Source organism: Elgaria multicarinata, chromosome 1, assembly GCF_023053635.1.
Source record: "Elgaria multicarinata webbii isolate HBS135686 ecotype San Diego chromosome 1, rElgMul1.1.pri, whole genome shotgun sequence".
NCBI classification, from domain to species: domain Eukaryota; kingdom Metazoa; phylum Chordata; class Lepidosauria; order Squamata; family Anguidae; genus Elgaria; species Elgaria multicarinata.
Genome location: NC_086171.1, coordinates 138,597,540 through 138,614,982, shown reverse-complemented (window position 1 = coordinate 138,614,982; position 17,443 = coordinate 138,597,540). Strand labels below are relative to the sequence as shown.

At 38.6% G+C, this 17,443-nt stretch overlaps 1 protein-coding gene across 1 annotated transcript in view; it reads left to right on the top strand.

The window, feature by feature from the left end:
* The window catches only part of LRRC7 (leucine rich repeat containing 7), a 244,485-nt gene that overhangs the window by 88,364 nt on the left and 138,678 nt on the right, over positions 1-17,443 (top strand). Inside the window, exons 2-3 of the mRNA XM_063137517.1 lie at positions 4,570-4,772; positions 12,470-12,587. Of these exons, the coding sequence (XP_062993587.1) occupies positions 4,584-4,772; positions 12,470-12,587 (307 nt within the window). The 5' untranslated portion in view covers positions 4,570-4,583. The remainder of the gene's footprint in view (positions 1-4,569; positions 4,773-12,469; positions 12,588-17,443) is intronic.

Sequence of the window (17,443 nt, the reverse complement as noted above, 5' to 3'; positions counted from 1 at the left end):
TTCCTTGCTCTCTGTTTTAGCTTATACCCTTCGGCCAAAGGCAGGCAGACAGAAAGATGGTTATTGGCATTGATAAACATGAAACCAGGTGCATTTTGGTCTGAATGATGTTCGTTTCTGCCTCTTTCACTTGTTCTTCACATTTTGAGAAATTGTGAAGGAGAAAAGGGGATTTGTCCTGACAGCATTCATATGTTAATCTCCTTGTGATTGCCAGAGGCAGGCAGAACTCTTACTCTTGAGAAAATGAAGCATTTGAGTGTTCTTTGGAGCCAGAAAGATCCATAATGGAGCTAAAGAAGTTAATTTCATCTGGTTAGCATTGTGTTTTAAGCAGATTTAGTGTATGGTTTGATTTTGTTTTTTAAGGACGTATTTAGGGAATAAAATTTAAGAACTGACCAAGGGAGCAATCTTTCATCTCTATCACAAATAGGACCTGGTCTAGCTAATGCTAAGAGTCTTTGAACCAAGAGTTGGAGAGCTGGAGTGCCTGGTGGGCTGGAGAGAACCTCTCTGTTACAGTAATATCTGAATACAAACTTTAAGAAGGTCAGGGAAGGGCAAACTGGGGAGGGTGTTGCAGTGTATGTCAAAGAGGATATGACTGTTAATTGGTACTATTCATGATGGCTATACATTCCCTCCAGTATCAGAAGTACTATGCATCTAAATACCTGGGGAGCACCCCCTTTTGGGGGAGTCGGGAAGGGTTGATTGGGAGGAGGACATTGACAACTGGGAGGTATTGCCCCCCCGCTTGGAGCAATTATGAACGAAAATGGGGGCAAGTCTGCAGTACTCCTACTGCCCTATTACTACTTTGTTTCCTGCTTCCCCAGCTTCATACCCACTGCTGAAAGCTCTACAGCAGCCTTCCCCAACCTGCTGGCCTTCAGATGTGTTGGACTGCAACTCCCAACATTCCCAGCTCACCATGGGGAAAGCTGCTCTACACCACCTGCTCTGTGCTGTATTCATTTACTCTACAATAGTCTTCCCTGTTCTGCTTTAAAAGCCAAGGTGGTGTCACTTGTTTACATTGAAGATATAATAAAAATGTAGTTATTCTACAGTCTTTTATGAACTGTCCATTATTAGTCCCGCTAGCATGTGAAATAGCAGGCTGTGTACTATATGACACTTTAATGTTCATACATTTGCATTGTTACCCATTGTTACCCATTTGGGTACATAATGTTCAGACATATTGAACCCTGGAGAATGACAGTTCTATTAATACTCTTAACAAGGCTTCCTGAACAAGTAAAAATAGGAGAAGATAGCAGAAAATAGGGACTGTTCTGGTAAAGCTGGAGAATTTGGGCGCACCCAGTGCTGTAGGAGGTATGGATCTCATCTGTGCATTGACAGTTGCAAGTTTTGGTTTGACTTTTGCAAGGAAGAGTAAGAAACAAAGAAAGCTGGGGTTGGGGTAGAACAGGAATGGATTTACATGTGAAAGGACCGTGAGCTCTCTTCTGGTGCTGAAAACAAATTCTTGGGCTGGGCACATGTTCAGCCTGTGTTCTTTAATTCCAATTTTATGTCTGTCCTTCACCATAAGATTGACAGTTCTATCAATTTTGCTCCTGTGCCTTGTTGGTGGGCCTCTGCATTATTAAAACAAAAAGAAACCCCTAGTAGAGCCTGCTAATCAGATATCTGTCCACCTGTGACCTTAGTTGATGTATTTTTCCTACCTTCTCCTTGATGTCATAGTTATTTGGTCTTTGAGGTAGTCCATGAGATGTGTGTGAGTACAAATGGAAGTATTGTGGGGAGGTGAAAGAAGGGCCGGTACTGCAGTTGTTCATACACATTTTGTTTAGTGTATGTGGCCTGTGTGTTAGAAAATTAAATTCTCATAAAACTCATGCAAAAAAGAAAAATTGGAGTTCAGTTATATTTTGGCAAGTGCTGATTCAGCAATCTGGTTTCCAATAGTAGACCAATACGGAGGTGATTAGTTTCTTTCAATTATGATGCTTCTTTGCACTAATGTTTCCACATTATAAACACTTTCCCCTGACAGACCATAAGCTCTTCCAGCTCTCCTGTTCAAATCCTTTCCCCATTGAGCATGAATATGAAATTATGTCTTTGTTTCTGAGCTTAAACACTTAGAAGTGGATACCAAGTAGCCACTATAATTACTCAGTTCTGCAAATAGTTGCTAATGAGCTTGAGATCACGAATAGAGGCTTTTTGATGTTGATTTATCCTTATCCATTCAGACTCAGAAGAGGTAGCAGTTTTATATATAAAAAAATACATTTATAATTGTGCCTAAGGACTAGAGGCAATTCAGTGCACATATACTGAACCACTGTTGTAGTTTAAGTGATAAACAATGTGTTAGGTCCAGACGTGCCCATCCACAAATGGAAAGGCATCTTGTATTCATGTGGAATGGGGGGGACTAGGATCCAGTGGAGGCTTCCCACTGGAGAAACAGGGGCAGCAGTTTTTGTCAGTTCTCCTTTTCCCCTGCATTCCCCCAGTACCACTTCCTAAGCTGTTCCAGAGGATCCCCCAGCCCATTGGAGCAACTTCTCAGGAAGCACAAAGGACTACAATGGGAAGGAACAGTTGGCTCAAATTGCCATCTCACTGCCTTCCTCCAACTCCACCCCAACCCATTGTCCTCTGAAAGGGGTGTTTTAGTGTGTAATATGGCTGTTCTATATTGGCCAGGTCATATAGTACAGATCATGAATATTCAAAATGATATATAAATTACAAGATATGCAATTTGTCATTGTGCTCAATGAGTCTTGAAAATGACATGATAAATCATATATTGAGTTGTAACTTGTAAATGCATGACTTTGTAGTTCAGAATTCATGTATTCATAAATTTGTAGTTCACTAGAAAATTCCCATCAAGTCAGCCTAAGGAAAATGCTTTACTCGTCCAAGACATTCTACATCCTAAAGAGAAACTAGAAAATCTAGGAAATACCCTCTGAGATTGGCCATTTTTGTGTGTGCTCACTAATAGCCAATTCAACAACCTAGTTCAGTATGAGTACATAGATTTAGAGCCATTGACTTTAGTGGACATAAGTTGACATGTATTCTTTGTTTTTCATAACTCTTTAGACTAGTTGCCAGCTCCCCTGCAATATTCCCGACATGCCAGCATAATGTAGGGCTTGAAGGTCCCTATCACAGCTTAGGTTTTTCATGTTTTGTTACATCGAGCGATTGTGCCTCTATGTATATCCTCATGCTTGTATTGCAGCAGGAAGGTAGTAAGAGCTGCATGTGTAGTTGCACAGCAGTCATTAATAACTGTTAAAGAAATTAAAGTTTCCTGGGTTGGCAAGCCACAGAAAAATTATGGGCTGCATCCAAGAGTTGACAATATTGTTCTAGTCATTATTGTCAGGATACTTCTAATCTTGGAATAGTATTTACGCCTAATTATAAATTGGCAAACAACTAAGGTATTCAGTAAACTACGATTTGATGGTAAACAAATAAGCTATTCAGTAAACTATGATTTGATGGTATTTGGTATGGACACGATTTTAATTTTGTGACAAATTATGAAATACTTGACGTTCTCAAGAGTTTGAACCTGGTGATCTTAGAGTAGACTAACAGCACGATCCTAGCATGTCTACTCAGAAGCAAGCCCCACTGTCTTCCTAGAAAAATGGATATAGAATTGCAGTCTGAGTGGTTTAAAAGGAAGCAGCCATTCTCTTATGCATGTGACTGATCCTTAATGTGGTTTAGAGGACTTGATGATCCTTTTTTACCTTTTATTTAAACACTAAGGGCAATTAAATGTACCATTAGTGACACAGCTATAAGTTGTTCTGACATAAGAGATCTAACTATCTTACCTTTTGCTGTTGCAAAAACAGACAAATCAAAGCTTGAAGATGGAACAAATGTTATATATGGGTTTACAAACAGTAAGCAGAAATCGAGAAAGCTCAGAAAATAAGCATACTTTATAAGGTAATTAAGGACTAGCAAGAATTTGGATATTGTTAATTCATTATAAAATCAACCTTTTCAACAACTAATCATAATTTTATACAGTATGAGTGGATAGGTTTGTAGCCAAATTTGTGAGTCAGGCACTTGAACTTTTGTGACTTGTTCTGGGTCTTGTATTCCCCCCACCCCATGCCCCTTTGCTGATGTTGTCTTAAGCAGATAAATTAATCTTGCCACATAATAGGTCCAGTCTTGAGTGATTACACAAAGCTATGTAATTTGTGCTGGTCTGCAATCTATTTTTCATATTATACACCAATAGTTCACAATGCAACTAAGTTATAAACATATCACTGATTTATGGAATGGTGGAAAGTAAAACAGATAATGTTTAATTGCATACAAAATTAACTAAGCTAGAAAAAAAGCCTAAAACATTACACATAGAAACTTGGTATTAATTCTATGGACAAAATAAAAAAGGCCTTATAGGATTTATACAGTTATATATTTAAAATGCTGTTGAAGGGAATTCTAGACTTTCCTCTAGGGACTTTTCTAATGAAATGAGAAATGGTTTTGGGAAACAATTTATTTTATTTTATTTTTTAGTGCAGCATTTGGAGATGACAACCAAAAGGAAAATTATTGGCCGCCTGGTGCCATGCCGATGTTTTCGCGGGGAAGAAGAAATAATCTCAGTGCTCGATTACTCCCACTGCAGTCTTCAGCAGGTGCCAAAGGAGGTTTTTAACTTTGAACGGACATTAGAGGAGCTTTATCTAGATGCCAATCAAATTGAAGAGCTACCTAAGGTAAACCCTGCCCTTTCTCTAATATGCAAATGCGGTTGCCTTGTTAAATGAACATTTAAAGTATGCTTGAACTCTCTCTACAGAAAGGAAATTCGGCACAGACAAACTGCCAGCTTCAATTATTCAACTAATAACACATTTTCCTGTTTTCAGAAAATACCGAGCTCTTAGTTTTGCCAGGACTGATAAAGAGGTTGCTTTGAATTCTGTTCCTGCATCAACACCAAATTCTTCATTAAAGACCTGGTGCTCTAGATATCTGCATAGGGATTGGTTTTTAATGTGTTACAATGGAGCCCCTGAGTTCACAACTAATTTTAAGCCCATATGTATGAGATGGTTCATCTGCATAAAATGAAGAATGTATTGAACTTTTCAAAGGCGGGAGAAATAGACATGGTGAACTCTGTGTTGACTTCTTCTTCTGCTCCTTGTAATGTGTAGCTAAGGAAACATGCAACATGACTTACTATATTATAATTATGACATAATGCTTCATGTTATTGGCTGCTACTGGCGGGGGCAGAGATCAGAAAACTTCACATGTTACCTTGATAACATCTTTCTGGGCAGAGAAAGGAGAACTTGGCACAGGATTTCTAATTATTTTGTTTTTGACAGTAACCCTGCTATTGGCATTGCATCTTGTTTCAGCCATAGAATCTGAATTGGAAGGGACCAGTGAATTACCTAGTACAGCAACCTGTCCTAAGACATTCCCTACATGAATAATTTGGGTAATTATCACTCAGATTCAAGACAAACTGAAAGTAAGCTTTTGCTCTCCAGCAGCTAATTAGTGAAAGCAAATCAAAGGGTTCCACGCTAAAGGTGGCCTAGAAATAATTTTAGATACATGGTTATGCATGTTTTATTGTTGTATTGTTGTTGTTTTTAAAAAGTATATTGAGAAAGAAACCTCACTTGCCATTGTGCAAAAGAGACTGAACATTTAATAGGCTGAAATAAGCATTTATGGATGCATTCATTTTTTATAGCTAAGCAACAAGGGCCAAAATACACAAAACCCATAGACACCTGCAAAGGAATTGGGGGTGATTACATTCTGCAAATCTTTAACGCCTTGCAAATCTTGCCCATCCATGCCTACTATTGATTTTAGAACACTTTCTTATAAAACAGGGTGGGTATCCTTTTTCCTATCATGTACTGTTTACATACGAAAAATGTCAGTTGGGGACTGCAACCAGTGATGGGCAGAGCAAATCTAAGCAGAGTTTGCAGCATCACAGGGTTGTGTATCTCTTTCTCTGTGCACCCCCCCCCCCAATCTCTTCTTTAGATGTACAAAGTAGAAGAGGAGAGGCGGTCTGGAAAGGAAGAATGGGCTTGCAGCCTTGGGAGACGTGGATAATGCTGGCTGAGGGCTGGGTGAAAAATTAGATCAAGGGCCACATGTTATACTTGGGCCACAGTTTCCCCACCCTGGCTATCAAAGTTCTTCTGTCAGGGGACAGAAGAATTAGTTAGTCAAGTGTAATTGATTAACTAATTAGTGAATTTAGTGTAATTGAGAAATTAATTAGTTAATCAAGTGTAATTACAGTAAGTTTCCTTGGCTGTTGTGGTTGATGTTCTGAAATTGGAGTTCTAGTGAAGAATCTACTCCACCATTGCTATTCTCCATCATGGGGTGTGCAAACTACAGATGCATGGTGAGCTTGTACTTTTCACTGCAGAGGGAGAATACTGCTCCCAGGTTTGATAATTGCGTAGGAAGTGTGAGTGGAGGAACCTGCACTTCCTCTCTTAACATCTGAAGCCAGCTAATGCAGACCAGTGACCAGATATCCACAGCTTCATTTGTCTGGAGAGATGGATGCTTAACAGCACACACATCACTTCCCCAGCTTTCTTGGAGTTTTGAGAAGAATTGCTGATCAAAATGAGAGAGTTCCCTGTCATTTTCCCAAGCCCTCTGTGCTTGTCAGTACGAGATGCTGTGTCTTCTGTCACTCGCATAGCCGTTTTGAAAAGAACTCACTTGTTGTTTCTTACCTTTTCCAAAGTGCAATGGAAATCAGAAAATACTTTACCTCTCCTCAAGTCCTCAGACATGCAGAGACAAAGAGAGAGAGATCTTACCCAAACCTCCACACAAATGAATAAGAGAAAAGAATAGTGTAAGAGAATTATGCGGTTTACTACTTTTTCCATACCCCGCATTAATGAAAGAAATCTCTGCCTTTCCTAAGCCTTCTGCAGATGCCAAAGGTCTTGGGCAAGGGAACATGTACATGGAAATCACAAATAGAGGCTGGCTAGTAAGCCAAAGTAATACTTGCTAATCCCTATTACTCACAGACATTCTAATATGTCAGGGTGCCTCAAACCTTTTACATTACGAGAGATCTTGCCTTCTCCTTTTCATAGATTTGGAGGAGCTTTGACAAAGAAAGAGTGGGAGATGCATTCTCACTCATAGCTGCCTCGATAACATGGTCCTGAGGAAGCTCTAGAAAGTTAAACTGTTGTACCCTTTCGAATATCGCAAAATGTGTTGGTGTAGGAATCACTTCTTTCTGTGGCATCTATCATCATCATCATCATCATCTATTGTTGTTGTGATCCTTAGAGCCCCAGCACCACATGATCAGGAGCCAATTAGTGTGTTCTTACCATGCAAGTAGCGCATGTCTTGGAGGGGACAACCTGTGTGGTTGACCCCTGCTCATTTTGTGCGGAGCCTTTAAATGTTACAGCAGTACCATGTGGTGGCGTTATGGAAAAGCAGCTCCTGTGCTATTTCTACAATCTATAAAGGCACCTCAACACACACACACAATCTACCTTGCATTTTTCTTTGCATGCATTTCTTCCATAGTTGTCCAGGTACTGTCAGCTATTAAAAATCTTGTATTCACTTGTGTTAAGATAAATACTTACGGGTTTTTATGCACAGATTGGACGTGTATTTTAGACTATGTACAACCCAAAGGGAATTAAGCATGTGCCTAAGATTCTGCCTTTAACCAATGGAACTTAAAATTGCTTAACTTGGGTAGAACTTGTTAACACTATATTGTTCTATTGCTAAGCTGTCTCCCTACCCCTTTAGCCAAATTTGGATGCTCAATGTAGTGGCTTGTTCACTCCACCAGGCAATTGTTTATAACTGGAGAAGCAATTTAGTTAAACTCTCCAGGGGGTTGAAGGAAAAGTGATATAGAGAAGTGAGTCATTTCCCCAGCTGTATATATCTGTTCATTGAGAAGGCTCTGGACACTAAATCATATTTTTCTGCCTCATAGAGATGAAATGGGGTATAATGGAGGTCAGTTTGTTGATGGATAGTTCAGAGTTATTACCTTTTTTTAATCATCATGTGTGGTTACTGTTTAGGAGTAATTTAAAGAAGCTTTTTATTTTAAACACACACACCAGGATTCCACTTTCTAAATTAAAAAAATGTATAGCATAATACAGCTATCCATCAAAAATAGGATTATACCATAAGATTGAAATATGGGGCCAAAAGTATATCACCATGTAACTTGTTATGGTAAGTATTATAACATTGGATACAAGCCAAAGTAGGCACCAGGTGGAGTAGGCACTTCCAAAGCTGGAGTGGATGTTACGTAGAGTATTCCAAAGCCAGGGTAGTATTACAGAACAGGTCTTTTCTACCTGCCTTAACCTTCCCCCTGCCCCCACCACCCAGAGAAGGACTTCTAATATTAAACTTGATATCACGTTAAGATAGTTTAATTTGATTTTATTTCCTGAGTGATGCTGAAGTATGAGCAAGCTTGGAATTTTTGTATGAAATCAGCAGGAGGCAAAAGATAGCTTACTGTTTAAAGAAAGCAATTTAGCTTTAGGGTTTGGTTGCTGATGTGCTTCAGATCAAAAGTGCCAAAGTAGAGCAACCTCTTTAAAAGATTTGATGATCCATTGAGGGGTTTTTTAAAAAATAGAAAATGCAATTGAATGTGCTGACACCCTCTATTTGCATATAGTGAAACTGACAGGAGGACGTTGCATACAACTTAAATAAAATGTAATTTACAGTTTCTAGGAACCCATACTTTTATTTGCTATGACACTTTCTTCAGTCTAAAACTAATATGTGTTCCAGACTCAGAAGTTTTACATTTGTAACATTTTTTAAGGTTTAAATTAACTGAATCCCAATTTTATCTATTTGTTTTGAAATTTGATTTGATTTGATTTATAAAGGATGCAGTCCTATCCACGTTAAACAGAACGAGCTCCCCAGAGAGGTCCGCTTGGCGCCTACACTGTACTGCTTTCGTCGCCAGCTGAAGACCTTTTTATTCACTCAGTATTTTAACACTTAATTTTAACTTAAATTTAAATTTTACTGTTTTAACTCTGTATTTTAATCCTATATCAACTTTGCTGTGTGGTTTTATCCTGGTTGCGCTTTTTATACTGTATTTCGTAATTGTGTTTTAAACTGTTGGGTGTTTTACTGTGGTTTTAATTTTTGTGAACCGCCCAGAGAGCTTCGGCTATTGGGCGGTATAAAAATGTAATAAATAAATAAATAAATAAATAAAGTCCTACAACTCCCAGAGTTCCCTAGCCGGCATGGCTGTCTGGGGCATCCTGGGAGTTGTAGGACCTCAGGTATTACGGCTAGAAGCCATGTAAGACTGTACAAGTCTAAACAAGCACCTTGACTTGGGTTGGAAACATACAGGAAGTCCGTGGAAGTGGGTCAGAATGAGTGATATGAGTTTCCCACAAAAATTTCCAATGCAAATTAGGTTAAATTTTCCAATGCAAATTAAGTTAATTTGCATACAGTCATTTGCATAGGGAAATGTTCAGTTTGCATCAGGAAATGTGTTGATGCATTAGAACAGGGGTGAGCAAGTTGCGGCTCTCCAGACGTTTTGGCCTACAACTCCCATCATCCATTATCATTGAATATGCTGGCTAGAGCTGATGGGAGCTGTAGCCCAAAACACAACTTCCTACCCCTGCCTACAAAGATCTAATTTAGCATGCTTATTTTACTTGTATTTAGTAAACAAAGTTTTAAAAAAGTACCCTATGTTAATGTTTTGTCCCACTGCACAAGTACTTGATTTGAAATATTTGAGGGGGGAAATTAAAACACACTTAAAGTGCAATCTTATGTATGTTTAGAGTGGAGAACGCTGGGAGGTGTAGGGCCTTTTTTGCTCCCTTTATGTAATTTAAATGTTACATTATGTAGAAACTTTTATTGGAATACTTGTAAAAACTTAAAGACAATAGCATTTACTTCCCTTACTTTACTTAAATTTGTTGACAGAAGTTAGCCTCATTGACTTCAGTTCAAATCTCACCTGGATGAGTTAAGGAAAAGCCATATTATTGTATGGATTTTATGTAACTAGTATGAATCCTGCTAATTTTTTGAAAAAGAAGAAAAAGATGTAGAAAATGCAGCTTATGCCAAATATAGTGTCTAGATTGATAGTGAGGATGATAAGGTCTGAGCTATAACACCAATTTTGGCCAGTGATGTGGCATTAAAGTGAAATTCAGAAAAGAAAAGCAGATACTGAAAACTGTTGACACACTAATTAATTTTACCAAGCCAAGGAAGTGTGCATGTTATACTTCAACAGAGTTCAACCCTTTTCCATTAAGGTTGTTGTTGGGACACCTTCAGGTTTGCTATCACAATTTCCTTTGAACACCTATGTTATGACAAAGCTATATTTATTCTGGTCAGAGATGAGACCCCCTATGTTAGGTTAATGCCACGAATCAGAGGTGAGGAGTCTACCTGTCCAAATACCCCTATCTTCGCCTCTACATTTACTTATAGGAATGCCTGCCCCTTCTTTCTGCATGGTTTATATAAAAGTCCCCTGAAATTCTCTGAAGCTTCCACACCTGTATTTTCTTACCACTTGTCTTGAAAATCAAAAGCCACTTCCATCATCGTCATGGTTCTGCCATCAAGTAAGAGCACTGGCGTTTCTTCCAACAATGCTGGTGATGCTTATAGAGACAAGCAAGGCCATCCTGCCATTATAAGTAGTACACAGAGTGGCTAAGTTTTGTTCTTTAGTTGACTTCACAGTTTCTTATCAGCAGGTGCTAGCTTTAAATCAAACAATCCTTGGCACTTCTCTGCAAGCCTATGAAGTTGTCCATTCCCCCCCACCCCCCACTCCGCCGGCCCGGCCCATCATAGTCTCTTATTGCAGCTTTTGGTTTAAAGGTGTTCTGAAGTACAAGCATGCAATGTAAATATGGGATATCAGTAGGACTCAGAAGTCTTCTTGGGGTCTTCTCAAAATAATAAATTAGACTCATTTGACCATTCCAAGACCAAGTTAGGAGTTTATAGATTTTCAAGCTTAAATGAATTTGTCATTTAACCCTTTCAATACCAAGTTGACAAAGAAAATTGTGCAACCTAAATCACAGCACCATTATAGCAATGTATGGGCTGCTTCCTAAAAGGAATACGTACCTATCACAGGTTAGTTATTCCCACTGGGCTGTTAATGTTGAAGGTCATTATAATTTCTTAGAGTTAAATAAGGTTTCCTGAGAAAATGTACATGTTAAAACGGCTCGTCGGAGCAATTTTATTCCTTTGTAAATGCATTTCTTACTCTTGCCTTATTGTTGCCATTACTTGTCTTTTTTCCTTTCAGACTGAAAGGTAGATGACAAAATTATTCCAAAAGGAACCATTTTCTTAATGGAAATAGGTTTGCATTAAGCTCCTGTATTCACCAACCCAAATGAATGGCCTCTTTTCAGTGGCGCTCAGACTTTCTGAAGCAGTGCATTTTTGAATAGATGATAGGGCTTTTTATAAAACACACAAAATAGCATCTGTTCAAATCCACATACTAGATGGTAAACGAAAGTGAATTTCAGTTGCAGTTTGTTTACCAGCATTCTGAAAATATTAATATGAATTATGCACTGCTTTTAATATTGCTATGTTACGGTTTCATTGAATTAGTGAAGATTTCTGGTATGGTGTGGATCTCCTCCCTTTATAGTTTTATTTCTATAAGAAAAAAATGTCAGAATGGTGGTTTCACCTCTTGAGGTGATAAAAATGGATTGTCATCTTTAATTAGTAGCTAATCAGTACCAACAGCACTTCTTACTCTTGGAGGTCTATAACATAATGTCATCCCCAATCTTACTAGGCCTGTTCATAAGACACCTTAAACCCTGCTGGTTAAGGCCTTTTGTTAAGCAGCAGGGTTTAAGGTATTGTGTGCAATGCGTTTTGATAAACCCTGGTCACTTTCTAACCTCAGTCAGGCCATCTGCGGCAGTGTTAGTGGCTCTAACCATAGCTTAAAGTGTTGCATGCGAAAGCACGGCTTGTGGTTAGTGCTAACCCCAGAAAACCACTGTTTCATTAACCACAATCCCTGAAGTGTCATCTGAACAGGCCCATTGCTAGGTTAAGAAATCTGTTTAAGTGAGAACCTTGTCATTTTTTCTTTGATGCTGTGACATATCTTTTCGCTCCAGTAACGGTGAGAAGTTGGAGGATTCACTCTCAGGAAGCTGTGTGGAAGGAGCATTCTCAGGCTCATTGCCTGTGTACTGGTCCTTACTGGCTATGAGCAAATGTATGGTATTTTGTGCAATATTTATTATTGCCTCTAAATGTTAACTGTACGCTAAAATATAACAGGAGTATTATAACCAATTTTCTTTTGTTGTTGTAGCAATTATTCAACTGTCAAGCTCTGCGTAAACTGAGTATCCCAGACAATGACCTTTCAAGCCTGCCAACCGGCATTGCCAGTTTAGTTAATCTTAAAGAACTTGACATCAGTAAAAATGGTAAGGAAAAAAATGTTCTTACATTGCTTTTCATTTATTATAGAATCATAGAATTTTAGGAACAAGAAAGGAACATTAAAAGTTATCTCACTCATCTTGCCTTCATGTGGAAAGAATTATACCTCCATGTATCTGCAGAACATTTTATCCGAATAATCTAAAACTGAAAAATTTAAGGATGCAACCCTATGCATGTTTAGACAGAAAAAAACTCTCCTACTGCTCCCAGCATTCCACAGCTAGTATGGCTGGCTGGGGAATGGTAGGAGTTGTAGGGTGTTTTTTTCCTGTCTAACCAAGGCATAGGATTGTGTCCTCAATAAAAGTGTTCTATTAAGTTCTTTTTCTGGTGTATCTTTCCTCTGATTTAATCTGAGATCAGTTATGCACCAGTGACAAAAATGGCTTTGCTCACATGCAAGAACTGAGTGCTCCAACTGTTGTACAACTACAGTATTGCTAGCCATGATATAATTCTAACATTGCAGGAAGCTGCGCAAACAAAAATGCCTTTGCAAATGTTTAGGGTTATGCAAATCACCATTGTACAAACACTGTTTATGTTTCCCATCTGCCTCTTCTTCTTTAAGATAGTGTAGGAAAATGGAAAGAGCGCAATTAAGCAGAGCCATTGTAGGAAAGTGTTTCAGTTTGCCAAAAGAGACCCATCATTTTCATGATGGCAAGGTGCAAAATGGTTAATGTGTCTAACTTAGAATTAATTTACAAAAGAGAAAGGTAACGTTGAATGAATTTTCAGTATTAGTAGTATGTTGACCCAGTGTTAAATATCGCCCATGGCTTGGTAGGTAACTTCATATTCACATTCTAAACCTGCATTTTGGTTTTAGAGAATGACTATTGATATCTTTTGTTAGAGGTAAAAAGAATTTAAGGATTTTATTTTCTTACCTGACCTATAAAAATGGTTTGGGTCTTAAAAATAGAAGGAAAATACAATAGTCTTTATTCCTTCAGTTCATATAGGTGTGTGTGTGTGTGTGTGTAGATAGATACATAGATAGATCGATAGATCCAGGGTCTGTCTTCCATGAGAGGAAGGGACTTTCTGTAAGAGGAAAGGCTCTGCTCATAGAAAGTCTTTCCACTCAATTTTTGGGGTCCCCCCCTCTCTTGAACACCACACTTCACTTCATTCAGCAGGGTCTCTTGACTCTCTGACAGGGTTTGGATGATTGTGGCAAGAGGTGGGGAGAGCCATTGCGGCTTCTCCCCCTGACCCATGTGTGCCTCGTGCGCAACCACCATTTGCATTATTCTCTGCGCTGTTGCATTGGTTGGCGTGCCGTCCAAACCCAGCATGGTGCGGGGGGGGGCTACATATGCACTCTACAACCTCTACTGCACATTGGGGTTGTAGGATATGTATAAAATCCATCGTGCTGCACGCAGGGTTCGGAGAACACGCCAACCTGAACTGTAGTACGAGGAGTAATGCAAATAGTGGGTGTACACACAGCACATGTCAGGGGAGGGGGGAAAGCCACAATAGCTTTTTTGGCTACTGCAGTCATCGGAATGTGGCCTCTGTAGCATTTTCAGGGGCTGGAGGAGCTGCCATGAGGGAGGGAAAGCATGGCAGCATAGTTGATACAGTGTAAATCTGGGTCCAACCCATAATGTTTAAATAGAATATATTATAGTTTCATTGTGAGACATTATTGCAGGCTGGATGGAGAACATCAGGCTGGAAGTTCCCCATCTCTGCTTTATTTCATTGTTTAAACCCATATAAATCAGAAACTGAGGCATATTTTAGTTCAAAATGTGTAACATTTTATATCGGTTTAAATACCTTGTGCCCACCTCAATAGAGTAAAAGGAATTGTGGTTTGTGAGGGTCCCTGGAGAGATTCTTACATACACACACACACACAATCTTTTCAAAGAACTATAGATCCAAACAGGCCTGTGGCTTATATTTGTCTCTGGAGTAGATGATGATGATGATGATGATGATGATAATAATTTCTTACCCGCCTCTCTGATTGGATCGAGGCAGGGAACAACAGCAAGCATAAAATACATAAAATACTGATTAAAAACATAGTATACACTGTTAAAAACATCCTAAAAGCATCCTAAAACCAACCTAAAAGTATCCTAAAATTCTACTGCATAGGCCTGCCAGAAGAGATCAGTCTTGATAGCTTTTTTGAATGCTATCATTACACCTAGAAAGTCATTTAATAGAGGCCATGAAATGTGAAAATATATATCCCAAAAGTTGAAATTTCATGTTATTTTTAGCCATACCCTATTTGACGTTTTGCTGCTGATCGTAAATGTGGAGTAAATATAGTCTATGGTGTCTACTAGTAATGAGGCAATGAATTACTGAAATGCTCTGTCAGGATTTCAAAGCAATGTATGTACATATATTTTATAGTAAACGTTCAAAATGTGAAGAATGCTGATTTTTACTGCTAGTTCTTAAGATTTTAGGAGGCCAGTGAGAAATGTGAAGTCCCTCCTTAAAACTCGCATTTTCAAGGAAGATTTTTAAAAAACCAATAGTTATTATAACTAAGCGAAAGTGCATGTAATTGAAATAACCATACATTCTTTCCCTGTTTGCCCCTGTCTCTCTTCTCACTCCTTTTATCTGTAATCTCTTTTCTGATAAAAGCCTCTTGGGGTAGGGAAGCTGTCAGACCTGTTCTTTCTAAAGCACCATGTACATAGACGGTGCCATATAACAACTAACTAAGGGCACAATCCTATGCATGTTTAGACAGGAAAAAGTCCTACAACTCCCAGCATTTCCCAGTGAGCCAGCTAGGAAATGCTAGGACTTATAGGACTTTTTCTGTCTAAACATGCATAGGAATGCACCCTAAATACATAATATCAGTTCTTGGGCAAATAGTTATCTCTGCTAAATTACAATTTTTTATCATAATTTTTTATCATTTTTCACACCTTTGTGAGAGAGGAAGAAAATGCTGAAAACATTAATTGCATTTCAGGCCATTTCTTGCATGCATTATGATTCTGACAGCATTAAAGGACTATGCTTTGAAGAATTAGTTTATTCCAAATATATATTCATTTTTAATCTCTTTTTCTTTTGCTCTGCATAGTTCTGACATAATGCTAAACAATGGTTTAATTTTGTGTGAACAAGCAGCAGTGAGGCTTGGGCTCACGTGCTTCCCTCTCCTCTAGCAAAGCAGTGAAGATTGGAAGTATCCGCTTATCGTTTTAAAGAAACTGGAGTTTATCATTATGTCTGAACTGGAAGCTCTGATTAATTGAAACTATGGTTTATAGAAACAAGCTTTGTTCTGTTTCAGACATATCAATAAACCATAGTTAAAAGCCGGAAGTGGATGATTTTGATTTCCTGGCAACTATGCCAGATGAGGGTAGGGATAGGTCATTATCCTGAGGCTTATTTACATATCACTAAATTATGGTTTCATATTACATCTGAACTGGGCATTTTCATATGTCATCAAACCATTCTTGAATCTAATTATTCATAGTTCATTCTGTGATCTGGAGACATCAATAGGAAAGGAAGATACCAAAGAGATTGACACGGTGAAATAGATTGAGTAGATACACTTGAGCAACATAGGATGTTGATAGCAAATATGTATGTGTGATGTTCAGCTGCCTTATATGTTATAAATGTAAATATATATACAAAGTTATTGCTTATATTATGTATAAGGTTTGGGAAGTAGTAGGCCTCAAAGTACTAACAATTAGTAGAGGGGGGTTGAATGCCTGCGTGTTGATTGGATGGTTGAGGGGGAGTGCAGATTGGCTGAGTAAGAGTGGGAGGAGCTAGAGAAATGTATCTATATATAGTTAAGTGAGTGAGAGGAGGGGTAGATGAGATTGTAGAAGTGTAGTGTGAGATGAGTCAGTGAGAAGAGTCTGTGGGGTATGATAACTTGAGTGTTATGAGAATGAGAGATACAGTGTGTAGGTTAAAATTCTGTGAAGTAGAAGATTTTAAAACTATATAGTGGAACCTTGTAATGAAGAGACTGAAACCAATACGCCTTATACACACATTTACTTGAGTTAATAAATTCCAATTATATTTACAAACAACTGGTGTGGTCTGTGGATGTGTCTGAGAAGAAAACAACAAATGGCAGCAGAATGGGAAACTGAGGGCTAGGTTGCTGGGCTGTGGAGCCTGAAGTAGAGGCGAGACAGGAGCAGCAGCAGCAGTAGTAGGCCTAAACCGTCAAACACGTCATTAGCACAGAGGGGATTGAAGTAGCCCTGGGTGCTAGTGGCATGGACAGTCTTGTCGGGTGCTTGTGGGTGTCTCAGGTGAAGTTGAGATGACACGGGGGCAGAACGTCACAGTATGTTTACCTATCTTATGCTTCTGGCAAGGGCATATACAGTATTATGGGCTAGGGCAATATAAAGATAAGGGGGCTGAGATGCATAATAATTTATTTTATATCCCACCTTTTCACCCCCCAAAATGTCACAAAAAGTGGATAATAAAAAACAAATTGCAGTGTCAATGCCAATTACCAGTTTTAATTGCTGGGGGATGGAGCAGAATTGCCAGTTCTTAACCTAGTTCATGCTGTTATTCCTTAAAGTCTGGTAAAGATGGGTCAAACTAACTAAATAGTTAATTCTCTGTTGAAATGTTATTTCTTTTGTCATATTCGTTAAAGTTACTATGCAATAGGAATAACATACACTACACCTTCTATTGTCTTCCAGCAAGGAACTATTTCTCCCAGACTTGATGAAAACAAGTTTTAGAAGATCAGTAGCTGCTAACTAGTTTATTAAATATTCTTGCAGATATAGCCTTTAAAAAGTCAGCATTTTCATTTTTATAGCTTGGA